We start from the raw sequence: 27,177 nt of genomic DNA, 5'->3' as shown, positions 1-27,177 counted from the left end.
AATAGCCGAGTCGATTGAGCCCTGTCTGTCTGTCCGTCTGTCCGTCCGTCCGTCTGTCCGTCCCTTTCAGCGCCTAATGCTCAAAGACTATAAGAGCTAGAGCAACGATGTTTTGGATCCAGACTTCTGTGATATGTCACTCCTACAAAAATATTTCAAAACTTTGCCCCGCCCGCTTCCGCCTCCACAAAGAGCGAAAATCTATTGCATGCACAAAATTGCAGATTCAAGAAAACTAAAAACGCAGAATCATAGATAATGACCATATCTATCAGATTGCTGAATCTGGATCAGATCAGATCATTTTTATAGCCAAAAGGAACAAATCAATTTGCACTGGCTACGCAGCGCCCGACGTCACGCTCAGACTGATTTTCTGTCTCTCTCGCACGCACTCGTCGTCGTGTCGTCCAATATTTGCGGCGTCTGCTGGAGGAGAGCCATACTGACTAAGTATCGGGTATAAATGTAGAGTTGCGGTCTCCGCAGCAACTCACAACGTTCCCCCTCGTTTTAGTTTGGGACATATGAGACTTCAAAGTGGTTGGCGCTATACTCAATTTCTGCACACACTGCATCTTTATGGTAGATTAAAAAGTAGACTATATATCATGATGATTATCTTTTCTTGTGTGTATTCATTATTATCAATATAAAAATGGTATGTTGCATCTACCGTTTTTAAAAAACAACTGTTTTCCAAAGCATCTTTTATTTTTGGCTAGTTTTCCCACTTTGACTTAACTTTCAGAAAAAATATCCCTGAATTTCTTTCTTTTCAAAGTTCTTTGTACATTTTTTACCTAAGCTTAGAAGCCCAACTGGCTATATAGTGCAATGTGGCTTCCAGATAGATTTAAGAGTCGCAATTTCGCATAAAAACAACCAAAATAGCGCTGCCGCAGGTATAAAAAGAACACAGAATAAAAATGATCAGACCAACTTTTAACGAACAACAGCGAAGGGCCGACTGTGCGACGGGAATGTTTCGCCCAAATATGGAATGTGCAGCTATAGGATTCTAACGCAAAGATAATGACTGAATGGCACAGAAAAGTTCAATTTGTATTATTTTCGTTTGAGCTTTGCGCCAAACCGAAGAGTAACGGAAGTCTGGCAGCGCCTGTCTCTACATTCTCGATACATAACATTAGTGGTGGCAATCACATTCGATAGGAAACTAACAGAGTTGTCACATAGCCAGATGGCCAGTGACAGCTGATTCTACGTTTCAATTCATAATTACGACGAAAACTACCGAAATGTCGAAATTACTCTCGTACACAGCAAGAATTATTTTGCGTAACTCACGCACCACCGTCAGGCAGCTGTAAGTGTTCCTTGGCGTTTCCATCAACCATGGATGATCTTTATTCGATTCCCCTACGCAGCGGCCAGGAAGGTGTCCGAGGTTTTGCGGGTTTCGTGTCAGGGCAACGTAATGCGCCGCAGCCGGCTTATGGTCGGCCAGTACCAGGACTCTTGCGCCAGAAGATGGTATCGTCCATTGGGAAGCGTAGCATGTTCATTCAGACGCAGGACACACCGAATCCAGACAGTCTGAAGTTTCTGCCCGGTGTCGAGGTGCTGGGCAAGGGCAATACCTATGATTTCCCCAGTGGAACGGCTGCCCACTGCAGTCCATTGGGTGAGTGCCACTGCTAACTGAAGGACGGTCAAAGCAAGTAACCATCTCAACACTCTTTTTTTCGTAGCCAAATTGCTATTCCGCGTTGAGGGCGTGCGGGCAGTGTTCTTTGGCTCTGACTTCATCACTATCTCCAAGGAAGAAAGTGCCGAGTGGAGTCTGATAAAGCCAGAGGTATTTGCCGTCATTATGGACTTCTTTGCCAGCGGATTGCCCATATTGCATGAGGCTCGACCCAATGCCGATACCGAGATACTCGACGACGACGACGAGACAGTAATGATGATCAAAGAGTTGCTTGACACACGCATCCGACCAACAGTGCAGGAAGATGGTGGAGACATCGTCTTCATAAGCTACGAGAACGGTGTCGTCAAGTTGAAGATGCAGGGCTCCTGCTCATCCTGTCCCAGCTCGATTGTCACCCTAAAAAACGGCGTGCAGAATATGCTGCAGTTTTACATACCTGAGGTGGAGTCCGTGGAGCAGGTCTTCGACGACGTCGACAGGATGGCCGATAAGGAGTTCGAGCGCTTCGAAAAGAACCTTAAACAAAAGGAGCCCGCTGGGGCGCCGGTGGGCATAGGCGGTGGCCCCAATTAGTCATCGATCTGTTGTTATAATGTTTGCGTTGCTAATTCTGTAGTAAAATCCTAGTTATACACATATGTAAGTCCATTAGCTTTAATTCTTTGAGGAAAGTTCGTTCTCTGTTGCTCGTCTAGAGACCCAACACCCAAGCAGAGTGCAGGTTCCTTGCCATCGCAATAAAGCGGTGCACTATCGATTGGGGACTGCGCAAGGTCAATAATTTGCATACTCCCAACCCGTCTTGTCCCAATTTAAGCCAACCCCCCGCCACCACCTCACAAGTGGGTCAATAAACCCATTTTATTGCCATTGATTCTACAAGAACAGAGAGCAAACCAATGCCAACCAAAGCCGCTGCTACAGCAACCAAGTTTAATCAATAATTAATTGACAAGCCAAAAGCAAAGCGCGACTAGCGACTAGCGAGTCCTAATCTCCGCGCAACTGCAGTCCGGAGCAGACCACTGACCGTACTTGCTCCAGCCAGAACGCCAACCGGGACCGAACATACATAATACATACCCTCAAGCTTAACCGATGCTCTGCTGGGCCAACGAGGATCACTTTTTGAGCCAACGCTATCCAAATCCGCAGCAAAAGGCACCTGAGACGCTCAAGAATTTGCTCCTGCGTTCCAGCGTGCCCATTGTGAGTGACAGGGTAGACAGCACCGATATGGCACCGTTGAAGGGGCAAGAGGTCACCAAGTTCCACAAGCACTCTTTTCTCGAAAATCGCATCTTCGATCATCGCCTGGTCAAGGACAATCTGCTGGACAAATGGCCCACCGCTGACATGAACGAGTACCACGAGCGCAAGGATCATCGCAATCTCATGGAGTCCTATGTACCATCTAACTCAATCAAATCATATCATATCATATAATTTTGCACCTTGGCATCCAGCACCGAGCACCCAGCACACCCAGCTGGGTGACTTTGCTGTACAAAGTCTGATCCATCAAGCAGGCACAGGAAAAGTTGCAGCTTTGGTTTCAGGCTCTGTCAGTAGATTCAGTCATTCCTCAAACAGCACAGCACGAGCACACATCGAGATCGATTGTTACGCTTTCCGTTTTCGTAGAAAAATCACAAATTTGTAGTTTCTTACATTTCCTACATTTTTACAACAAAATTACAAGTGGCACAAATTCCCAGTTCTTCACGCGCACTCGATCTAAGCTCCCGATTCAATCGAGATGAGCCAACAGCACAATGGCAATACGGGCAACAGCTCCGGTGTACCGCCAACCACAATTATGTATTCCCAATTACAGCCCTGGAGCCATGCGGGTGCTCCGCCCTGCATGGAACCAGTCAGCGGACCGACAATACCACCCCGTGTCGGCGCCGCCTACGAGACTTCACAGCGCCATCCGTGGCGCCCGGCCATGGCTTTCGAGCTGATCCAGGTGAAGCATCTGCCAGAGCAGCCGGTGACCAATCAACTGACGAAGCAATGCTTCGTGCCAAAGGGCATGAAGACCGACGGGATGATCTTTCCAAATCTGGTCACCGGCTTCGATCGGAATCCCCAACATGCCGCCCGGGCTGCCCTCTACACGCGATATACCAACAACGAGTGGTATAACAATAACATGACCAAGTACTCCGAGTCCAACATGAATCGGTGAGTAATTGAAGAAAGCTACATATGTCATATGAATATGGTTTAAATATGGTTTCCTTTTGTACTCCATTAGCAATCTGTCGGAGCGGATGCGGAATGATGCAGTGCGCCTGATGCGCGAAGCTGACGAGAAGGCCACTTCAGGGCAGCGAGATGCAGGCCGCCGCCTAGGCGAACGCATCACTGATTTGACCTTCTGGCGCAACGAGTTAAATGCCGAGCTGGAGAAGCTGATCGCCGAGATGGCCGACATTAACGAGCTGCAGCGGCAGTGCGGCAAGGCATTGCTAGATCTGGAAATACCACTTCACATCGCCCAGGAGTGTCTATTCCACCGGGAGTCGCGCCAGGGCACCGAGAAGGTACACGATATCGTGGAAAAGGCCCTTTTGGTGGAGATTAACAATCTGAGGCTGTCGCGTGATCGGCTCAGTGGGTTACATGAGAAGATCTCCAAGCAGGCACTCGATTGCCGTGGCGCCCAGCACCTGCTTGAGGACGATGTGTCACACAAGGAGTCGTCTCTAGGCATCGACTCGATGTGTCACCAGCTGAACAACTACAGTCGTGGCATCGCCTATTACGGCGGCATCGAAAAGTACGATCCCTCGATCAGCACCCAGGAGTCGTGGGCTCAGGCCAGCAGCGAGCATGTTAGACGGTGAGTTTGCTAAGGTCTGGGTCGGGTTGGACATTAATAAAGGTTTTTTCCTGTCACTCCAGTTCGCAGGCTGAGCGCGCCAAGTTGTCCCAGTTGCGCAGTGATTCCCAGAACGTGGTTAATGCGGTGGCTACCACCGTGTGGGACTTTTGGAGCAACACAAACAATGCGTTCGACAGACGGGCCCAGGAGATGGCCGAGGCCAAGAACCGCGTACAGCTGCACTTGCAGAAGGTGCAGCAGGAGCTGTTCGACATGGAGAAGCACCTGTTTCTGCTCCAGAAGGCCATACAGGACAAGTCTATGCCGCTCAAGGTGGCCCAGACGCGCCTCGAGGCGCGGTGCCATCGCGAGGGCGTCGAGCTCTGCAAGTAAGTGCAGTTTAGGATTTGGCACCTCTGATTTATTCATGTGATTCAATTCCTTTTAGGGATCATGCCCAGGATCGGTTGGTTCAAGAGGTGTACGACATTCAAGGCGCTGTGGATTCTCTCCACCACAAGCTGCAGGAGTCGGAGGCCACACACCAGGGCCTGCTGAAGACCCGCTGCACTCTGGAAGTGGACCTGCGCAACAAGGTCAATGCCTTGTTCATCGATCGGGAGAAGTGCATGAGTCTGCGTCGCTCCTTCCCAGTCAGCAACTTGATTCGCTATTAAAATCTATGAAAAGTGTACTCTAGGTTGCAATAATCATTTATTCTGCACTCAAATGTATTACATAAATTTTCAGAAGCAGTAGTAATACATTTATTTACATCAGATATACTTTGCGATTTGTTTTTGCTATATTTTGGTGCCGTGCTACTTTACATTCAAATTAACCTCTAGTGTCATAGACATCTGGCAACTCTGCTGCAACTATCGACTTGACTGGTGCAAGTGCAGCAGGAAAACAAATAAAAGCAGGAAATTATATGAACCATTAGGTGTGACGTATTTTATTTTTAGCCAAACTATAATTTAGCTTGCAATAAAATCAGTGCCTAATATTAGCAGAGAAAACTCTCGTAGCCGATATCTATTCGATACAAGTGTCATCGCTACTTGGCCATCTCTACGTACGTGTAGCACCAGTCTTGCCGTTTTTAGTGCACTTTACTAAATAATAATTCGTACGGTAAACGCTTTTGTTTCCGCCAAAAAGGTGCTGGGTTCATATCTAAAATTAATATATAAAACTGAATTCAATAGGAGGTAGCATAAAATCATCATTATTGCAGTAATAACAGAGTAACATGAAATACTAACCGGCGACCATATTTTAATTGCCATTTCCACGCATTTTTCCACTCAAGTGTCATTAGAGACCACTGTCGCGCCAGACACTAAACATTTTCTGGCTAAGTGGCTGGCTTGGTGGTTACATAGGAGTCACCCAGTGATTGGGTGGTATTGCAGGTACATTTGCCTCTCAATTGGAGGTCAATTGTTTGGGGCTGTTGTCTGACGTGTACATTTAGATAACTTTACAAACTTAGTAGGTCAACGAACCAGTTGATTTAACCTGAAAGCATTAGATTTATATATATAGATATATATATATACATATGTCATAATTAAATGTATCCTATATTTTCATGTTCGAATACGAAAACAACTTGCACAGCGATTTGAATCTATCTCTCAGCGGTCAAGAATCAGAGAAGAGCCCGAAGGGCAATAAAAATAACATCAGAATGGGCTACGCTCTCTGTATTTTGGCCGTTGCCTGCGCCTTGGCCGCCTATGCATCTGGCGTCGATCCAAGCAATTTCAAGACATGCGAACAAAGCAGCTTCTGTCGGTCAGTATCAAGACCATCAATTGTTGGCCTTCATCTTCATTTTTGACTCATCTTTTGATTGCAGCCGCTCGCGGAAGGTGCAGAGCACGGGCAGCAAGTATGCTCTCATACCAGGCACCTTGAACTCCTACATGGACTCGCTGACGGGCGATCTGATTAACAAGGAAAACCACCATCTGTTTTCCTTCAAGCTGGAGGCGCTGGCGGGCAGCACGTTCCGCCTGCAGATCGACGAAAAGCAGCCGCTGCGACCCCGCTATAAGGTTGAGCATGCCCTGAAGGGACAGCCTGAGGCCGGGCACATTCACGTCCACAAAGAGACCGATGGTGAGATCATCATCACTTCAAAACACACCAAGGCTGTCATACACGGAGATCCCTTCCATATTGATTTCTACGAGAACGATGTTTTGGTTGTGTCCGTCAATTCCAAGAACTGGCTTTACTTCGAGCATCTGCGCCAGAAGCCCAAAGAGCCGACCGAGCACCGCGATGGCGATCAGGAGGACCAGGACGGGGCTGTCGAGACACCAAAATTATCCGACTCAATCGACGACCCCGGCGCCTGGGAGGAGAACTTTAAATCGCATCACGACTCCAAGCCCTACGGCCCAGAGGCAGTGGCCCTAGACTTCTCCTTCCCCGCTGCTGAGGTTCTCTTTGGCATACCCGAGCATGCAGACAGTTTTGTGTTGAAATCGACGTCTGGCACGGATCCCTATCGTCTGTACAATCTAGATGTTTTCGAGTACGTTGTGGATAGCAAGATGGCCTTGTATGGCTCAGTTCCGGTGATCTACGGCCATGGGTATGTGCTAGTTATAATATCAAATAACCATTATGATAATCATTTTATCTACAGAGCACAACGCACTGCTGGCGTTTATTGGCAGAATGCAGCAGAGACCTGGGTGGACATCCAGACGTCAGAGACAAATGTTGTCTCTTCGCTAGTTAACTTTGTTTCCGGCTCCAGGAAAACACCTCCGCCGGGGGCTCATTTCATATCCGAATCGGGCATAGTCGATGCATTCATCCTGTTGGGTCCCAAGCCATTGGATGTCTTCAAGCAGTACGCGGCCCTCACCGGCACCCATGAGCTGCCGCAGCTTTTCTCACTGGCCTACCACCAGAGTCGCTGGAACTACAATGACGAGCGAGATGTGACCGCGGTATCGGCCAAGTTCGATGAGTTTAATATACCCATGGACACCATGTGGCTGGACATCGAGTATACCGATGGCAAGCGCTACTTCACGTGGGACAAATTCAAGTTCCCCCAGCCGCTGACCATGATCAAGAATCTCACCGAGCTGGGCCGTCATCTGGTGGTTATTATCGATCCCCATATCAAACGAGACAATGGCTACTTCTTCCACCAAGACTGCACAGAGAAGGGCTACTATGTAAAGACGCGGGAGGGCAACGATTACGAGGGCTGGTGCTGGCCGGGATCTGCCAGCTATCCGGACTTCTTCAACCCGGACGTGCGGCAGTACTATGCCAGCCAGTTTGATACATCCCGGTTCCAGACGGTCACCGCAGATGTGATGTTGTGGAACGACATGAACGAGCCGTCCGTCTTCAATGGTCCTGAGATAACGGCACCTAAGGATCTAATTCATTATGGGAACTGGGAGCACCGCGATGTCCACAATCTCTACGGCCACATGCATTTGATGGGCACCTTTGCCGGCCTCCAGCAGCGCGATCCGAACCAGCGTCCCTTTATTCTCACTCGGGCCCACTTTGCTGGCTCCCAGCGTTATGCGGCCATCTGGACGGGTGACAACCTGGCCGACTGGACGCATCTGCAGCATTCGATCAAGATGTGCCTGACAGAGGCCGTGGCCGGATTTTCTTTCTGCGGTGCCGATGTCGGGGGATTTTTCGGCAATCCCGATAGCGAGCTGCTGGAGCGCTGGTATCAGACCGGTGCCTTTCTACCCTTCTTCCGTGCCCATGCTCATATCGACACCAAGCGCCGGGAGCCATGGCTCTACCCCGAGCGCACTCGTCTTGTCATTCAAAACGCGATCAGGAAGCGCTACTCATACCTGTCGCTCTGGTACACCGCATTCTTCGAGCTAGAGCAGACTGGGGCGCCGGTGATACGCCCATTGCTCACACACTATCCGTTCGATAAGGAGACCTTTGGCATCGACAACCAACTGCTGGTACAGGATCGCCTACTGGTCAAACCGGTCATGCAGCAGGGTGTCAGCAAGGTAGATGTATACTTTCCGGCCATCGATGATAAGAAAAACGGAGACTTGTGGTACGATGTGGAAACGTATGAGCGTCAGGACCGTGTCGGTTATGTGACTGTTCCTGTTACTGAATACAAGGTAATATTTTTTTATCACATTGCATCTTTCTGTATACACATCTCCACCATTCTCTTAACTTTTCTTCATTTTAGATTCCAGTTTGGCAACGCGGTGGCAGCATTCTGGCCAAGAAGGAGCGCCAGCGTCGGGCATCTACTCTGATGCTACACGACCCCTACACTTTGATCATTTGCCTGGATCGCGAGAGAAAAGCTGTCGGCACACTCTACCTGGACGATGAGAAATCCTACGCCTATCGTGAGGGCCAATACATCTATGTGAGCTACGAATTCGCCGACAATCAGCTAACCAACAACTTCATTGGCAAGCCCAAGTACAAGTCCGATGCCTGGATTGAGCGCATCGTCATTGCCGGACTTGAGCGTGTGCCCAGCGGTGCCAAGATCACCGTCAACGGAGTACAACAGGCGCTTGAGGTGACGCGTCAAGGGGGTGCCGTGGTCGTGCGCAAACCGGCCGTTAAAATGGACATTGACTTCGTCCTCACCCTGAACTATGAATAGTTTGTCTTCAGACTAGTATTAACTGTATAAGCTACACAAATCTGATATTTCTGTTAAACGATTTAAGTAACCCAAACTGCAAGTCAGTCCCATCTGCCTAGCAGTATTATTCCATGTAGAATAAATTTGAAGATTTCCGGTCCTTTTTTTTATATCTAATCGGATTACGATTAGACTGTTCTGTTCTGCGACTCAGCTCGAAATCCAATGTTCGATAATAAAAACAGGTTTTTAAGAAGACATTTTGTTCTCCGATGTACTTTTAGACCAAAATAATTAAATTTAAGTACATACGATTAGTACGACTAGCACACAGATAGCATGTTCTAAGCCCACACTGCAGAAACATAGTGAAAAAAAGGTTGAGAAAAAAAATGATGCGTCTTGGAATTTTTAATAATATTACGCACTAAGATTTGCGTCAGTTTGCTTTGCCACATTCTAGGAGGCGCCAAAACTGCACTACAGATGCTACACTACCTTGTGAAACATGATTTATCTCCATAAATTCACATCCAAAGGAGGACATATATCGATATGATGGATATATGAAAATCACTAATAGTCGCCAGTATCGTATGCAATCCAGTAATGGATAAGTTGTGCTGGTGAACGCGACCAATATTCGAAAAATGTCTGGTCAAGATATTTTTAATATTAAGAACACTCCGCATGGGGATACTGAGGCCATAGAGCTCGTCGAAGACGTGGAAAAAATGGAGGTTGTGGAACAAGATCAGATTGAACTGGCGATGGGCAACCCCCTGTGGGGACAGAGATGGATGTGTTTAACTCAACTTGGGATTCGCAATTGTAAGCGCCAACCTGGTCTGTGAGCTGGTACGTCCGACGAGGCTGGTCCGGCGATGAAAGCTAACTTGCTTCCGGGCCGGCACCGTTTTTGTGAGCCTCAGCTACATGCAGCAGTTGAACGTGGACTCCGGGAACATTTTCATCTGGTTACGATTATCGCTAAACAATCCCAAAGGCCACGTCGACATCACCACACAGCTGATGGATTCCTGACTGGCACCTGACTGAAGATTTGATCGCTAGGATCATGGGCGAAAGTACGAACGTCGGTATCAGCGACGCAGCGTCACATGCAATATCTGTGCTGGACCAACGCTAAAAACCACATGGGTTGCTTCGATCTTTTGGAGTTCGTCAACCAAGAGACTGCTCTAGGCTGGGCTCAGTTTCAACTGGAGAATATTAATATATATTTTTTCACATACACAATAAATATTTGGTAGTGGGACAAATCATTGAGGTCCTATCGAACCCTGTATGGACACCATACGGACATAGAACGACCCATATCTCGATCAGATTCTGTTGCAGATTCATATTCTGTCAGTTTCTGTTAATTATTGAAAGTTGAATTGAATATATGTATGTACATATGTAAATACTTACCTGCCCACACAGTAGTACAGAATTTTTAGCTCTGTTACGTCATTCGATTGCGTGTGCATTGACGAAAAGTTAATTTCGACGGAAAACCATTTTAAATTTGTTGGCTATTTTCATTGCATTTATTTTTGCTGTTTTCTCAGCTGCTGGCAACATTATCAAAGTTATTTCAATTAAAATGTGGCCACATAAACCGCAGGCCAGCTAGATACCCTAGCCCAGGCCAAGGAGCTTCCAAGGCGAAAGCGAAGCTGTTCGTTCCCAGTTCCCAGTCCAGTACAGTCAGGACCAGTCCAGTGTCCGCTGAGTAGTGTGGGAGAGGACAGCCAAAGATAAATTTTCATAACATTTTTCATAACTTTTCGTTTCGGTTGAGCTTAAGAATGTTGTACAAATATTTTTGCAGCTCGGTTCCTCCCGCTTTCGTCCTCTCGTGTGGTCATTTGACTGCCCTCATATGTATGTATATGGGTGGGTATATGTAACATACAACGTACTCCTTTATGGGTGGGTAACCCATTTGGTCATATGAATACTTGTATGTAAGTCAGCACATTTTCCAGCAGCATAAGCATAATTATTTTTAATGCGCTCTGCAAGAATTTGAGCCAGAAACAGTAAGAGGGAATCAGGGAAAGGGAGACGGCCTAAAGCAATAAAAAGAACAGACACATCCTCGGAAGCCTTGAGCTCTTTTCCTGCCACTTTCAATTCCATTCCTCCCTGTGCCCAAACAGGACCCAACCACATTACATTGCGAAATTTAGAAAATTAGCCGGCATTTAGTTAATCTTCCTTCTTCGCCCCTGGTTATATCGTGGGCCCTGTGTAAGACTACAACAAGAAAGTAAGACTATCTTTGGGAATATTTTGCATAGAATCAGAGGACAGGAAGGTGCTATATCGACTGGCCAGAACATTATTGGATTTCTAACACCCAATAAAAATCAGAATAACCTTTGAAAGGGTATGCTAATCGAGCAAAAGAAAGCATTACAATTAAAAACTAAAACTTTTGGAACAACAATCCAAACCATCCCATTTAAAAACTGAACAAAGCCGTCCACGAGTAGTACTTAAAAAAAATTTCGATTGGAAACCCGCTTTATCTGGAAACTAAAATGATAGTTATGTTTTTTTCAAACCAGATTATAAAATAAATTTGTTTTTGGTAAGATCTGAATAATAATAATAAGTTTTGAGTTTTGAGGAAAAATAAAAATAAACAAATAAAATACATACAAATGAACCACTGAAGTTTCCCAAATTTTATTAGTTAACCGAATTCGGCTGAAACTGCATTTTGTTCATTTTGTTTTTTTTTGTCCATTGTTTGTGAACTACTTCCCAGACACCCTCTTGTACCGTATACGGTGGGAAATCTCGACGACGACGTTGTATCCCTGCCTTACCACGTAGTCATTTCGGATGACGCAGAAATGGACGGTAGACCCGGACGGTCTTGTCTCTGTGTGCCACGATCGGTCTGGATGGCAGCGCGAACCGCATCAATAATCAAGCGCGTCGCTTCCTTTTCGTCCAGGTTTTCTTTCCAGCGCGACTCTAGCGTAGCAGAGTCCCAGCAATACGTAGGGGACAGGATTACTGGCGCCGCTAAAACGGATACTATAAATCGAGGCTCGACCCCTGTCTACGGCGGCGATTATCCAGTTCATCCTGTTTACGTGCTTAAAGCGGTAAATCAGCCTTTTAATTATATGTTTAGCGCGCACAACTGGCACCTCTGTGCACATTGTCATCCGAATATGGTTAAGCTGTGCCCGAAGAAGACGTGCAACGGCATCTACATATATCATCGGCGGTGCCAGCTCCAGCTGCACTATAAAGTCACAAAGGAATTCTGGGGCAATTCAATTAAATAACAGACCCAAGAAATACTCACTAGATGTTATCGTGCAGGCGAAATATTTTCTTTGAACGACCTGTGCGAATCATGGAGCCGCTTGTCTCCCTGATGTGGGTGGCAATGATGACGCCATCACGGATCGTAAGGCCCGCAATAGTGGTGCCGGTGTTCGGGAGCTTGCGCCGGATTCGTTTGGACCTAGCGGGATCGTAGTCTCTGAAGTATGGAGAAAGAACGAAATTTGATAAGAGTAAGCAGCGTGTGTTAATAGTCGAGAGTGTAGTTAAGTGTAGCGAGTAACGAGTCGGTACGTGCGGCGGTCGCAGCAGTGGACTGGAAACGAAACACGGATAGTGAGGACAGCTACCGTGGACCTGTTTAATACGCCCTATTTCTAACACTGAAATATGTAATATAAAAACATTTATTCGTATTAAAATCAGGTATTATTATGTTTCATCACATATATTCATGATAAATAGGAGCCATATCCACTGAAATTTGTACAGTGTGTTAACACTACACATTGATTTATGCGATTACTAAAGCGAGCAGACTAAAAGCAGTTTAATATTTAATACTCATACGAAAATTAAACAGCATTATACAAATAAACACGTAAGAGGTATTGAACCGATTGGGATACTTAAATAAATTAAATAATATTCTGTGCTCCACATTAATATTTAATTTCTGAATAATAAGCTATTAACTAATTTTATAGTATACTTTATGTACGTAACTAGTCGATCTACTAATGCGCGGTAATCTCTCTCAATTTTTCTTGCAACTGTCATGATTGGTGTAAAAATAGTGATAAACAGCGAATTTTAATTCTTGCAGTTCGTCCATCCGTACATACATATTTCTGTAAAAATGAGTCCCAAACAAGTCGGCTGGATAAACAGACATGGCTTATCGACTCGGCTGTTGATGCTGATCAGGAATATGTATATGTACACTATGGGGACGGAAAGTATAAGTTACATAAATCATAAGCCTACATACAAAATGTTCCTGCTCGTTTTCATAGGGATCACACATGAATCTAGCGGCATTTCCGGTGATATCTTGGATTTTTTGGATTTTTTTTTTCATAAAAGTATATTACATACTTATTTTAAACATATTTTATAAACGAATGAGTATATATTTTACGATTGCACTGGTATGTGTTATTAAGTTTGATGATGAAATTTTCCATATTCCATATTTTTTTGCTAAGAAGCTTTTCAACGTTTCGGAAGAGATTGTATTCAGTATTTTAGGCTTCGGAAGACACAAAAGTATGGCAATCAGTGCTATTATGTTGAGCCCGATTGTAGGTGTCTGTGTGCGTGAAAGTGTCTATCTCTCTTTCTTGATGTGTGTGAGTGCGTGTGGCATTTGACCAAGATTGATGGGAATTTAAATTGAGCATTGCGTTATAAATATTTGCGCGTTCTACTGTGTTTTGCGGCCGCCTAACCCATGCCGTATCCTCCCGAAACTAACGCTGCGCCACCACCCGGGTGGTGCACCCCCGAAAACCCCACTCTACCAATGCAAGCGACAGGGGGCGTTGGCGGACGTTTTGTTTGAAAACCTTCTGGTACGTGTGTGCATGTTCCGCACTTAACTTGACAGTCAGCAAGTAAGCCAAATGCTGTCGTCATTCAGTCAGCCAGTCAGTGACTTCGCTGCTCCCTTTATCCCTGTCTCACTTCCGTCACTCTGCTCCCAGTTGGTTTTGGCGCACAGTGACTACCAAAACTATGTACCCTGTTCCTATGGACATGGGAAATGAAAAAAGCTAATGCAGCGGTGCAAAGCCTCCTGATTCCTTTGACACGTCATCCGCATTCGCGAATGACACTGGTCCCACTTGGCACAATCGTTTACGTTTACAAGTGACTGGCAAAGAAGATAGCCGATATAAGAGGGGCAGATTTTCCACTTAATCAGCAAGGGTAAGAATCTTATGTGCTGCTAAGGGCCAATTCTTGTTGGGTTGTTTTAAAGGAAGTAACGAAGCCACAGTATAAGCTCGTTAAGTAGCACAATCTCAAGGACAATTTGGAAAATTTTGACAACATTTTTCTTCAAATGTTTCCCTCTATGGTAAAATGGTGCATTCAGAGTTGTCAGCTACCAAAGTTTGTTGAAATCTATTGAAATACTACTATATATTTTAAAGAAATAATCAACTATAGCAATAGATATTGCTGGTGACAAAACCATGAACACGATTGTACATTGTACAATGGGTACGCGACCAGAGTAAGGCAAAAATCACTTTTGTTTTGCTTCAATCATGGACTTAAATATATTCTTATCTATATTTACCATTTTGCAATAGACAAAAAAAAAAATACCCCTGTCATCAAACCCGACATTTTCTGATAGGCTTGAGACTCTAAAATTGTTACATAATCATGTTTATTTTATCTTAAGGTTTTTTTTAAACGGTGTTTTTTGCAAAGTTTTTTATCAGAGGTAAGCTTGATTATTGCAACTTAACTTGAGTATGACAGGAAAAACTATCAATCGGCCCTGAAAACGTTAAAGCTTAAGTTTACCTACCGTCTATGAAATATAGAAATGTTGTATTTCCAAGGTACTGAACGGTATTCCGCGGTAAACGAAACGGCCCCACTGTGCCTCGCCAGAATGGGATGCGTGTGGCGTCAACGAATGGACTATCAACGGGGAACAGGGCGGAAAGGGTATTAGAAACGGGAACGCTGACTGGGAAATAGGGGGGACGGGACATTGCTGCTGACGTTTGTCCTATTGCTGACATTGCATTCAATGTCGCACTCACACATGAGCTTAGGGAGAGAAGAATGTGTGATATTGAAAGCCACTGACAGTTTTAAACACTGCATTAGGGTTGAAAAAATTACGTAAAATAACCTCTAAATAAATTGTAATTAAAAGCAAACAACCAGTAAAATGCAGGGCAATGAGAAAAAGTTAAAGTTGGAGCCTAAATTTTCGATACCGTGGGATATCGATCGTTTCTGTCAGCTATCTGTACACATGTGTACACTCACATACATACATATGTACGTATGACTGAGTTGAGTTGAGTGCAGATACGGGTCGGTGGAGCGCTCCGTGGCTCCTGTTATTGCGCTGCGTTCCGTGGGTCAGCGAAAGCTGCCGCGGGTGAAACAGGGGCCGGTCTGTCGTGGAGCACGGGAAAGCGAGTGTACGTCCACCCATTCTTACCCTGTGGGCGCGATCTCCAGTGCCTCCAAAAGCCAAGGAATTCGACAAACAGGATTGAAAAGCAATCTGGTATGGATAAATTCATTTGTGGTTTGTCACTCAAACGTTCAAAACTCGCCGCACTCACGAAGCTCCCGGGGATAGTTTTTCCTCCTCTCTTCGACTCAAGATGGTTGGCGACGAGTATGCCGGGCCTCGCAACTGAGTTGCCAGCACCGCGCGTTCTTGTTGCCTGTTTATTTTCCTAGCCAGGGCATCAGCTGCCAACTAGGGCTACAAGTCGCGAATTCAAACATCCCAGAAGTAGGCCACGACCTCTCGATCTCCTATATCTACATCACGGTCCTATAGAATGAAACAGAATTGATGCAGAACATTAGAGCCAAAAAATCCACAACGGCGTTTTCTGGAGTAATCGGGCACACTACGGACCCGGATCTGACCTCCTGCCTCCTATAACTCCCCGCGACTACGGTCCGGAATAAATTCCCGGCCATCGCTGGACGCCCAAGATAAGCTAAAATAGTGGACCATTGGTGCCATAAGCCCAGATGGAAACGAGCGCCATGGTAGGTAGACTATCTCATAGTCTACCTGGTCGTCCCAGGTGGATGCGTTGGCTTGGTTAATCCATATCCCAACTAGCACCGATCTGGCTTTGAACCCTGGGTCTCATAAGGCCCAAGGTCAACCCTCGCATGGACCTCACTCGACGGAAAGCCACCCATGGGATCGCGACAGTGACTACGCACTGCGGTCAGGAACAACGAGCTCGACTCGAGATCCTTAATAGATAGATAGATCCTTACCCCTACTAGATCCCCACCACCGTCTGTACCAGCGAAAGCATGTTCCAGCTCGGACCTGATGGCAAGGAGAAGGAGCGACCGCACTCTGAACCACTAGAGCTGCCAAAAAACTTGGGTACTCGGGAAAATTAGCTGGTCAAAAGGATAACGACGTGGACCATCGTCTTGTCCAGGATACAGCTCTGAGAGTGGTAGCCCAGAGGAGGCGATTTTGACGCGTGGGCATATACCTCTGGACATCTTGCTTCTCAATAAGGGTGTGCAACATACTTTCTCCAGAGCAGGAGTCGAATCGATCGTTGACATCACATTCGTCAGCAACGTCGCCGCCGGGGACAGCGTCGTCGTATAGGCCAATCTGCATGCTCGACAAGGCGGGCAAACTGTTTGAGAAAGTGGTATCCTCAAGAAAGGATTGATCCATCGCGGAGGCTGGCGACCTCTTACCGCAAGGCTACATCTACGATCGACGCCGTTGGTAGAGTGGTGGACATTGCTTCTAAAGCAATCGTCGAAGATAAAAGTCTACAGAAACCCCCGGAATAAAAACTGGGAAAAGTTTCAAAAGAAAGTTACTTCGAAGCTCGCGAAACCGGGCTCAGTGAAATCTGCGGAGGATATAGAGAAGTCCCTAGAGACCCAATCCAAGGAATCCCCTCACGAATAAAGAAGAGGTAGAAGCCACTCTGGTGGAACCGGGATAGTTCTCTCCAAAGGAAAAACCTCAAGGAATCCTTTAAGATCGCCAAACAAGCGAACGAAGAGATCGTTTATGAGGAACACAAACTCCCACTTAGGAGCTACAAGAAGGAAACACGTAACAACGAAACTCGTTGAGAAACTTCTGCTCCAACATCGAGAAAAAACATGAAACATCAAGACTCCGAAAGCTGTTTTCAAAGCAGCCCATCTTACAAAGTCAATTAAAGCTAGATGACGGACAGTGGACAGACGGCAGAGGACAGTAAAGAAGCCCTAACAGCACTAATGAAGACGCCTTTCCCTGGATGTACCGAAAGCACTGTTGCCAAAGAGCATCAGGACCAAGCAACCGAGGAACAATAACCCCCAACAGATCTGATAACCTCGAAGGGAATCCATTGGGCTATAGATTCCTTCGCGGGCATAAAAACACCTGGACTGGACGGAATATTCCCAGACATGATGCAGGTGACCAAAGAGGTGATTACCACATGGCTTTCCGCCATATACTCGGCATGTCTAACTACAGGCTACATCCTTATCCCATAGTTGTCACGAGTTGTGTTGCTCCCAAATAAAAACACATGAATGCGAACACTATTTACCTCATATTATTATGTGTGCCTGGGTTTAATAAAAAAAGAACGTAAGTACCTGGCAATATCTTGACGCAAGCTATCATTAAATATTTCAGTTTTTATAGATTCAGTTGCGGTTGTGGGAAAGAGGTAAAAGCCTTTGTTTATGATCTGAATAAATCCACATGTTACCGCCTTTTCTGTTGTTCTAGATAGTAATCTCAATCAGGTTCGAAGGTTTATTGAGATCTAAGTATAAGAGCCTGGATAATAAGTAAGTCATTCTGGTTGGCAGCACCACTAGCTCCTTTTCGAAGTTGTTGTGAAGCCTTGGTCTTTCTTGATTTTGGTGGCATGATTTACTTGGAAAGCGTTATACGATTTAATTTAATCTTTCAGGAAAAACAATTTCTTTATACTTTTATAATTTGGGAAATAGGGAGATGATTAAAAAATAGAAGGCGTCTTTGTTTTTATCCTTCGGCTCGGTCGGGGGAAGTTTTGGTGAACAAACCAAAAATGGCACTTAAGGCCGATCTGAAAAAAAAGTATGCAATCTACTGCACCTAGAGTGATAAATAACCTTGACTGTGATTTTTACTGTGATAATGGATTTAGTTTCGCATGAGTATCCCAATGTGATGTTGTTGAATCGATTCTTAAAATTAAATCAAATGCAACAGGAGCAGATGATATAAATCCTAAGCTTCTCAAGCTACTATTACCAAAGATTATACTATACATACCACATGCCATCAATAGTGCAATAATGATCTCAATATTTCCTAATATCGAAATCAAATAGTGATTTCAGACCAATTTCTATTTTGCATTTCCTTTCAAAAGTTATTGAACGATTGTTATCCACGCAAATTTACAACGATATGAATAGTAATAAACTGCTAAAAAAAAAACCAGGAGTTCTTAAAGTGGAGTTCTTAGTGGTTCATAAAGTCACTGAAGACATTCGTAAAAACAATGACGAAGGCCAGGTTGGATTCTTGTCATTATTAGACTATAGTCTAATTGCAAAGCATTTGATACCGTCAGTCTTGAAGTTCTGTGTTCAAAACTTTAAAGATTGTATGGCTTGTGCAACCGGCTTGTACTGCAATCGGACTGATTCATTCCTATTTGACAGATCGAATACAATCCGTAATAACGAAATTTGGGTCTGCGTTATTTTTTCTCCCACGCGAGGAGTTCCACAAGGATCTATCCTTGGACCATTATTCTGAGTTTCTGACTGTGAAGTCCATTTGCATGCTGATGACGTCCAAATGTGCCGTCCCATAAGTAAAATAAATGAGTGTGCAATATTAAAAAATAGAGAATTAACAAACATAAACAATTGCACAAACAATTACCAACGGACTAGGGACAAACCCAAGCCAACCCAAATTCCCAGTTGTATTAAAAAAGAAGGTAGTAATTACTAACATACCAGAAAAAAAATGAATCACAGCACCATTACATCCACAACAAAAGCAAAAGTGCTGGGTCTACTCTTCAACAGCTCTTCCACTTGCTTAATTGGAACGATTGTCATCCAAGTCGTATGTAGAAACTATGGTTTGCCAAGAACATTAAACATGATACAATTTTTTTTCTAAAACAATCTTAATACGAGTACCAACACTTTTCCATGGAGTTGAGTTATTTGCAAACTGCAATAGAAGTTGTAAGCGAAAACAGAATTTTAGAGATAAGATTAACAAAATGGATTCACTTTTTGTGCAAAATGAAAACCAAAAAAGAACCTAAATATTAGAACCAAAATTATAGGAATATAGGAAATATTTAATATATTAATCAATATAAATTAATCTTTCTTGTGCCTAGTGCATTAAATATAAGGTACAACTTGGTAGAGCGTTTTTTCATCTTTCTTTCTTCTGTGGCTGTCGTCTGGTCTGGTCTGGGACCCCGATTCGTCGATGGGGCTGTGATGGGTGATGATAGCCGCTGTCGTTGACGGGGCTGCAGGTAATTGGTTTTAATTTTTCGAAAACCAGAGGACGCTGTCCACAGCTATAACTATGGATATACGTATGTATACAGGTTTATATGGACGTATTTTCCGAGAGTGAGAGATGGAACGCCCAGTTTTCATCCTATTCTGATGGATGTTCATTAATCTCATGGTAAATGCGCCAGCGCAGACAATTGTTTAGCTAATTATGCAGATTGGATGTTGGAGATTGGTAGATATCGGAGCAGCAGTAGAGATCAAAACGGTCATTGCAAATTACTCATACGCCCCGCATGACCAGAGAAAGAAAAAGAAAGAAGGAAAGAAAGAAAAGGATAAGCCGCGCGGTGTTGAGCAAAGATTCGAGCAAATTGTTGGAAATTGTTTAACTCCCTTTTCCCTCTCCAGCTGCGTGGATAAGAAATGTATGGAAGAATTCCGCCCAATGGAGAGTGAAAGCAGCCGCAAAATGTTTAAGTTTCTTTGGTTATTCGAGGGGGCGGTGGCAGGGCGATACCTTTTTTTTTTTTTTTTTTTTTTTTTATTTTATTAGAAATCAGCTTTACTTAAACTATGATCTAATTTTAGTGATATTTACATTGGCTTACTACATATTATAAGAGTTTAATGATTAGGTTTATATATACATTTTAATGATGTGTTATTCAGGAAATTTTTCTATTTTTTATGTTCAGTGGGTGGAGACGTTTGAGTCTGCGTGGGATTTGGGGGTGCAGTAATCCTCTAGCTGTTTCATTTGGATGGTTAATGAGCCTATCGTTGTATCGACTGCTATGATGGTTTATTTGATCTCCAATTTTTGGGATGAGGAGATCTCTTTCCAGCATTGTGGTCCGAACAAACCACGGGGCACCTGTCATCGCCCTTAGAGCCTTCGCTTGCATGACTCTGATTTTATTCAGATGCGTCTTCGCTGCACATCCCCAGACTTGAATGGCATATGTCCATATAGGGATTATAGTTGCCTTGTACAATATGACTTTATTGCGTAGGGGAAGCTTACTTTTTGAGTTCATGAGCCAGTGCAACTTTTTGAGTTTGTTTTGACATTTGATGACTGTAGCTCTGATATGCGGTCCCCAAGTTAGGCTTTTATCGAAGTGGACACCGAGGTAGCAGTGACTGCTCTTGCGCGGAATTATATTTCCGTTGAGGGTTAGGTCTGGTGGGTGCTTGCTTCTTAGAGTAAAATTTACGTTAACTGACTTTGTTTCGTTAATTGTGATGTTCCATTTTTTTGCCCATTTTTCCACGGATTCGAGGTAGATTTGAAGTTGTTCAGCAACGGCTCTGTAGCAGGTGGATGACGAAAGAATAGCAGTATCGTCAGCGTAAGTGGCGACCAGGAAGTTGCTTGGGTTGACGTGCGGTAGCGGCATGTCGCGTGTAAACAATGTGTACAGGATTGGCCCAAGGACGCTGCCTTGTGGAACTCCAGCTCTGATAATTTTTATGTCTGAAATAGCGTCCTTGATTGTGACAATAAACGTTCTTTCTCCCAAAAATGACTTTATGACTGAATACTGGGGGGCGGGTAGTAGCATCTTTAATTTATATAAAAGTCCCTTGTGCCAGACTTTGTCGAAGGGCGATACCAAAAGAAAAAGAGGGATAAAGAGAGCGCATGCGGCAATAATCAGTTGCGATACCTATTAAAGCGCTTACCTATAATATCGTCTACAATATTTTCTATAGGTGACATAAATTAAGAGCTGAGGGAGTACTAGTTAACAAAGTTTCGCTCGCTTTCGACATAAGTGGTTCCTGCGGTGGTTTTTTCTTATGCGGTATATCCGTATTGATAATCTAAGGGTCATCCGTCGATGCTTCCCCTGCTGATGTGCTAACATTTTGAAAGGGGCCGCCAACGTGGTGGAAGGCGGAAGTCTTCTGTACAGGTTCTGTCAGGTTATCTTCTGAAAAATCTGTCCCCGTCTCTCTTTCTCTCTTATTAATACCTCTCACTGTCTTGCATGCGAAGTCATTCCGATGGTGCCGTCATGCAGTACACACCTCTACATTAATCGTATTGGATCAGTGAGGCCTTCGAAATCCCCTCTGCGTGAAGCGACCGGTTAAATATAAACCCAATCTATCCGATAAGTGTCGTGGCGACAGACTTTTCCCATCGTAAATTGGATTGGAATGGCTGGGTAAATAAGTGTAAGCGACTTTTTCTTTATTTGCATTAGAACAAACCCAACAAATTGCATTCCAATTTGTCAAAGAGGATTCAGCTCGCGGATGCGGAGGCGAATGGTCCGCTTGGTCAGCGCTTGACCATACAATACAAATATTATACATGATGACCTGGACCAGGACTAGGACTTGCTTCAGGGATAGCAGTAGTGGCTGGAGAGCGGGGGGTGGAGGGTGGATTAGCAATTGAAATTGAAAATGAAATTGTGGCAACAGGAGCAGGAAAAATAAAGGAAAAGAAAAGTCACATAGTACCCTCTCCCACCCTCTCACTATCACTCTGTCTCTTTCCCCCTTCTACCACGATGCCCGCTCTCAAGCATACGCGTCCCGCTTTTTCATCACGGGTCCACGCATACGAGTGCAGCACTTGACCAGGACGAGAGGGGTGTGCGAGAGAGTGGGTCATGCTGCGTCACTTTGATCTGTGATGCAGGTGCAAATAGACACAGCGGCAGACTAGGATAGCACACCAGATGGGAGAGAGAACGAAGAGCGGCGGACGGCGGGCGGTGGACGGTGGATGGTGGACGGGCGGCGGGCGACATGGGACACAAGAGGGCATCACACAAATGCCAGCGTCAGCAAGTCAAAGTTTATTGTTTCATTTTTCCTCTCCTTCTTTCCTTCTTTCCCCCCTTCCTATTTTCTTTTGTGCTATTTTCCTCGGCTAACACATTTTGTTGCATTTATTTTAATTGAAGGTATCTCTCTCTCTCTCTCTCTCTCTCTCTCGTCTGAATCCCCTCTCCTCCCCATCTACAGGCCCCACTGCTGTTGCGTGATGAGCACTAACTTGAATGATATTTGCTCAAGTTCACCTCCTGTGGTTTGCTTTGTGAAGAGAGCTCTGCTATATTAAGTGTACTGAAGTGAGGCTTCAGCGCGCATTGACTTGATTACACGAAAATATGGCGAGTACAGCTCCAAAGGGATCGGGACTTGTAAGCAGGCTTCTTGTTCAGGCAAGGCCTCAGCCTTGTCGATGTTTTCTTGAGACACGCCACCAGCACCAGCTCTCTCAATTCGTCAGAGCATTGGCTATACTGATAAGAAGGGTGCTAAAACTGGAACCCTACCGTTCGTGAAGCACTGGTTAAGCCCACCCAACACCGCCGAGGTCATCCTTTGGTTTCGCATTGGCGAATGCATCGAAGGGCGCCACGTTGTTATGTATTATGTTCAAAAAGTCCCCATTCCAATTCCTCTCGATCTCCCGATTTCCTGGCCCGGCTGGAACTTTCTCTCTCTTTCTTTGTCTTCTACTTCAGCATTTCTGTTGTCGACTTCGCCTTGCGCGACTTCGACGCTGCCCTGCCAGCGAAAGAGAGCACATGAGGAATCAAGCCGATCGGTGGGCAGGCCAAAGGTAGACCGAAGCGAGACGGAAAGCGAGACAAGAGTCGTAAACATCGCTACGACATACATACAAGTAAGTTCTCTAGTTGTCTCTCTCCGAACTACTGCGGTCGCGTTTGTCCGCAACTGCATGCAGTGCGGGGACTAAAGAGAGAGGACGGGGAACGGGGGATGGCTGCGGACTGGTCGTGGGAATGGCGGTTGTGGGACGTGGCTGGGAAATGGGCTCATTCCAGCGCACTCCTTTGGCCTTAGATCCGCCGTGTTTATCCAGCTTTTGGCTTTTGTTTAGCTTGCACTTTGACGGCCAAAGCCAAAGTCGAACGCTGCAATAATATTTATTGATGCCATGCCCGTATCTGTGTGCCTGGCACCGCTTCCGATGCGGCCATCTAATTAATTGCAATCCGCGCGGAGCGGAGAAGAGCGTGGCCTTATCGGGAATTGGATTGCATTTCTTTGGGACCGGGCTGTTCTGCTGAAGTCTATTTGGTTGAAAATATTGAAATTGATACACTGCCCCGTGTGGAAGTACTTTTCACTTGGCCCGATCGGTCGATTTCAACTCCATATGAGTTAAGTCTTCAATCGAAGGAATTTCTTTAAAATTGGATGCATTTAATTTATTAGAGTAAGCTATCGCCATATACATATGTACATATGTCTTAATATATATGTATGTACGTGGCACATATTTATGTACTTATGTGTATTCGATCTTTTCCAATAACCTATACCTAGGAAGCAAATCGGTGGAATTTTAAGAGTGTTGAACTAGCCACATAGAGATAGAGCCTGCGCAACCCATTGCTCGCCTCGAAGCCCTCTCCCTCCCTATGCCTTGTGGCGGTGCCGCATGCCTGGCGCTTCCCTTATCTCGGCGACACTGCCGCGTTTCGGTTGCGTTGTGTCAGTAAAAAAATAATGTATAAATAAAACTAAAATAAAAATTGAAAGCCAAACAACGGGGCGACATGCAATAAACTGGCTACTCACGGCTCCTCCCAGATGTGCTCCAAGCTCCCGAAAATGCCCTGGGATGCCGATGCCTGGGCGCCAAATGATAACTTGGTCGGTCGCTCTCGGGCTGCGGCGCTGCCTCAAGTGGAAAGTGGCAGCATCGCGTTTCGCCTGCTGCCGCTGCCGCTGCCGCTGCCTGGCATCGTTTTATGCATAAGCAAACATGTCAAGTCGATGCCAGACCTCCCCTGCCAGGCTGCTCCTCCCGCTCCTATCTCTGTCTCGGGTGATGTCCTGGTCCTGGAGCATAATGTTTATCCAGCCGGCTAAGTCAGCCAAAAGATGTTTCGCGTGATTTTGAGTTGCTCGGAGAGGGAATCGAAGCAGCCAGGAGTGGAGGAGTCGGGGCGAGCAGGAGTTCATTTCGGGTTAATGTTAATGCTGCCCGAGCGCTGCAGGATGCGTGTGCCCTTACAGATTTCATGTGAGTTATGGCCCGGCTGGAGTCGGAGACGAGGCGATGGCTGGAGCGATGGCTGGAGTTGGAGCCGGATCTCGCGCTGTTGCTGCCAGCTTTGTTTGACTTTGTTATGGCATCAAAGTCTGCACCTTAAAGACCTCTCCTCGCAAGCCCCACCACTGCCCACCCTCAAGCTCCAAGCCTCAAGCCTCTCCCCACTCGTGGCGGACGTGGCAACGAAATTGACAGAAAATTGAATTTGCACATTTTACTGCACTTTGTCAAAGTGCGTGGTAAGACAGTGGGGGTTACAAGGGAAGCGATGGGATCGTGGGTAGCTGCCCGGGCCATGGCCAAAGACGGGGAAACTTTAAGTTGTCAGACAACAGTATATGAACACGCGAATGTACATATGTACATTTGATATTCCGTATGATATGGGAGGGATTGTCCCATTTTTCTGTGACTTTCTGTATTCTTTTGTTGTTGCAAGTTTCGCGGATTTTTCTACCAAAAGATATCTTGAGAAAGGGAAACGGTACAGCACAGTACTGAACGTCAATTATATATTAAAGCACTATGATATTGAAGCACCCGATATATACTATTAAAGGCCAAAATATGTTTATTTTATAAAACTGTCTATATCCACTGCAAATTTAAAATCAGCTGAATGAATGTATCGGAAATAAGCCACGAATATTGGCAGACTTTGAAAGTTTGTTGGGGCTGTCCCTGCAGAGGGAAATCCAATTGGAGATATGTATGCAGAACATTCGTACAGCCATGCAAATAAATGTTGCGTGTTAGTTTCTCATGATGCTGCGTGTTGCGTTGTGTCTGTCCATTTATTGCTAATGTATTCTTACAGCTAAATTCTAACAAAGGTAATCGGCTTTCATATAATGCATATTACAGATTTCGATACTTTCGATCTCTTAAAAGAGCTGCTCTGCGACAGATCCTTAGCGGCTTCACTATAAAGCCCCTCCATACTTCCATCTATGTACAGACATCTAGCTCTGTTTCTATCTGGACTCTCTAGTCCAGGTCCCCAGTTACAGGGTACCGCTGTCATATGAGGCAGGGTAATATTCGAAGTTTTTCAACACTTTGCTTGGTTGGTCCTGATGCCACCCACTGATTGTCCCATTTCTTATCATCCACCTGCCCGGCACTCGTATGGCACTCGCGTCGCAATTGTTTGTTTATTGCCGCTGTAAAGTCCGACACCGGCACCGGCACCGGCAGAGGCACAGACACAGACACAGGCAGAGGCAGAGGCACAGAGCATGTAGGGGCTGAAGTAGTTCACGGGGCAGGGCAGGGCAGGGCAGGAGTACTGGCAGGGGATCGTCTTTCTTTCATTTAATATGAAAAATACGGGCTGTTGAATTTTCAATTGGTCTGAAGTTTGATAGTGGAGCCAAGGGCCGACTTTTATGCCTTTGTCACGCAGTTTTTGTGGTCCAACTCAGAACATACATACACACGTGTGTACATATATGATATGTAATATTTATAGGTATACCCTGTGCAGTGTACACCCCATAGCAGTTGGTCTGCCTGGACTGAAGTCATTTAATTGATTCATTGTGCAGCGATGAAAATAGTGGAACGCACTCGAAAGCTCTCCAAAGGCAGAGCTTTGACCTGGCAGTACCCATAAGGACATCGAGATGAGTGAAGTAGTTGCTGAAGAATTGGTAAGCTTTGAAGATTCCCTGGAAAAAAATCTACAATTGGTAGATTTGACACCTTGGACATGTCTTAAGTGGAATAATTATAATTATATATAGTATAATGTATGATACATATGTAAATGTCAGTTACCTTATCGTTTCCCCTTTTAATAAATGAGGCGTCAGCCTTGTGCTTATCCGGATCCTTCAAGGAAGTTTCCAATCCAGCCTGGCCGTATTACAGCAACAGAAGCGGTGTTGTGGTACGCCGTTTATTCCTGCATGAGGACTCATGAGTGCATGAGTGCACAGTGCGCAAGGACTCGGCGCCAGCCTCTGGTCATTGCGATGGAAGATGAGTGACAGGCAGTGGCGGTACTTATTCCGATACTGACTTTATTCAATACAATTAACTCTATTTATAGAGTATATATATATTTATTTATTTATATTCAGGGTCTTTAAGAATGCTGTAAAATGGATTAGGAATTAATGTGTCATTACTATGGAATTTATTAAATTGTATTGTACAGAGAAATGACCAATCTAGTAGAGGAAAACATATTTTGTGAAGTGCCAAGTTTCGAAATCTTTTTTGGCGGAATGAATTCAGAATTCCTCCAAGAGATTTTGGTTTTTCGCAGGTGGCAGGAAAAAGTTTTCTGTATTATCCGAGGTATGTAATATCGAATAGTAATTATTTGTCGATTGTGATCTGCACCTTTAGAAAGCTTTAGACGCGAGACACATATTCGAATGTATATCCTATTA

General features: G+C 45.0%; 3 protein-coding genes and 3 long non-coding RNA genes across 12 annotated transcripts; 3 read left to right on the top strand and 3 right to left on the bottom strand.

Moving 5' to 3' along the window:
- Positions 1-1,021: 1,021 nt before the first annotated feature.
- LOC6901885 (NFU1 iron-sulfur cluster scaffold homolog, mitochondrial) lies at positions 1,022-2,321 on the top strand. The gene is made up of 3 exons (XM_002133384.3): positions 1,022-1,330; positions 1,392-1,648; positions 1,716-2,321. Exons 1-3 carry the CDS (start codon positions 1,263-1,265, stop codon positions 2,249-2,251), a joined length of 861 nt encoding a protein of 286 aa, XP_002133420.1. The 5' UTR covers positions 1,022-1,262; the 3' UTR covers positions 2,252-2,321.
- Positions 2,322-2,761: 440 nt separating this feature from the next.
- On the top strand, positions 2,762-5,290 carry LOC6901886 (tektin-3). Its single transcript, XM_033381796.1, has 5 exons — positions 2,762-3,085; positions 3,516-3,868; positions 3,942-4,529; positions 4,592-4,900; positions 4,960-5,290. Exons 1-5 carry the CDS (start codon positions 2,777-2,779, stop codon positions 5,186-5,188), a joined length of 1,788 nt encoding a protein of 595 aa, XP_033237687.1. The 5' UTR covers positions 2,762-2,776; the 3' UTR covers positions 5,189-5,290.
- On the bottom strand, positions 5,207-5,921 carry LOC117184433 (uncharacterized). Of its 2 annotated transcripts, none has more exons than XR_004469785.1 (2): positions 5,780-5,921; positions 5,207-5,690 (listed from the first exon to the last, which is right to left on the bottom strand). It is a non-coding gene; the product is annotated as an uncharacterized lncRNA (long non-coding RNA). The 2 variants fall into 2 exon arrangements; XR_004469786.1 differs by having other exon boundaries at positions 5,207-5,709; positions 5,780-5,867.
- Positions 5,555-9,408, top strand: GCS2alpha (glucosidase 2 subunit alpha). 4 transcript variants are annotated; one of them, XM_015185468.2, is made up of 5 exons: positions 5,555-5,675; positions 6,138-6,314; positions 6,379-7,122; positions 7,177-8,662; positions 8,737-9,408. In XM_015185468.2, the coding sequence occupies exons 2-5, from the start codon at positions 6,208-6,210 to the stop codon at positions 9,166-9,168; spliced, it is 2,769 nt and encodes a 922-aa protein (XP_015040954.1). In that variant the 5' UTR covers positions 5,555-5,675; positions 6,138-6,207; the 3' UTR covers positions 9,169-9,408. The 4 variants fall into 4 exon arrangements, with proteins under 4 accessions (XP_015040954.1, XP_015040955.1, XP_033237685.1 ...); XM_015185469.2 differs by having other exon boundaries at positions 5,571-5,648; XM_033381794.1 differs by having other exon boundaries at positions 5,597-5,725.
- A 15-nt stretch (positions 9,409-9,423) lies between these two features.
- On the bottom strand, positions 9,424-11,417 carry LOC117184434 (uncharacterized). Its single transcript, XR_004469787.1, has 3 exons — positions 10,588-11,417; positions 9,994-10,531; positions 9,424-9,932 (listed from the first exon to the last, which is right to left on the bottom strand). It is a non-coding gene; the product is annotated as an uncharacterized lncRNA (long non-coding RNA).
- A 402-nt stretch (positions 11,418-11,819) lies between these two features.
- LOC6901887 (uncharacterized) lies at positions 11,820-18,214 on the bottom strand. 3 transcript variants are annotated; one of them, XR_004470412.1, is made up of 5 exons: positions 17,830-18,214; positions 15,792-16,009; positions 15,665-15,730; positions 12,488-12,667; positions 11,820-12,424 (listed from the first exon to the last, which is right to left on the bottom strand). It is a non-coding gene; the product is annotated as an uncharacterized lncRNA (long non-coding RNA). The 3 variants fall into 3 exon arrangements; XR_004470411.1 differs by having other exon boundaries at positions 15,665-16,009; XR_004470413.1 differs by lacking the exons at positions 15,665-15,730; positions 15,792-16,009 and having other exon boundaries at positions 17,830-18,210.
- Between the last annotated feature and the right edge of the window lie 8,963 nt (positions 18,215-27,177).

The sequence above is a fragment of the Drosophila pseudoobscura genome, chromosome X, assembly GCF_009870125.1.
Source record: "Drosophila pseudoobscura strain MV-25-SWS-2005 chromosome X, UCI_Dpse_MV25, whole genome shotgun sequence".
Classification (NCBI taxonomy): Eukaryota; Metazoa; Arthropoda; class Insecta; order Diptera; family Drosophilidae; genus Drosophila; species Drosophila pseudoobscura.
This window is presented reverse-complemented; position numbering and strand designations above follow the sequence as displayed.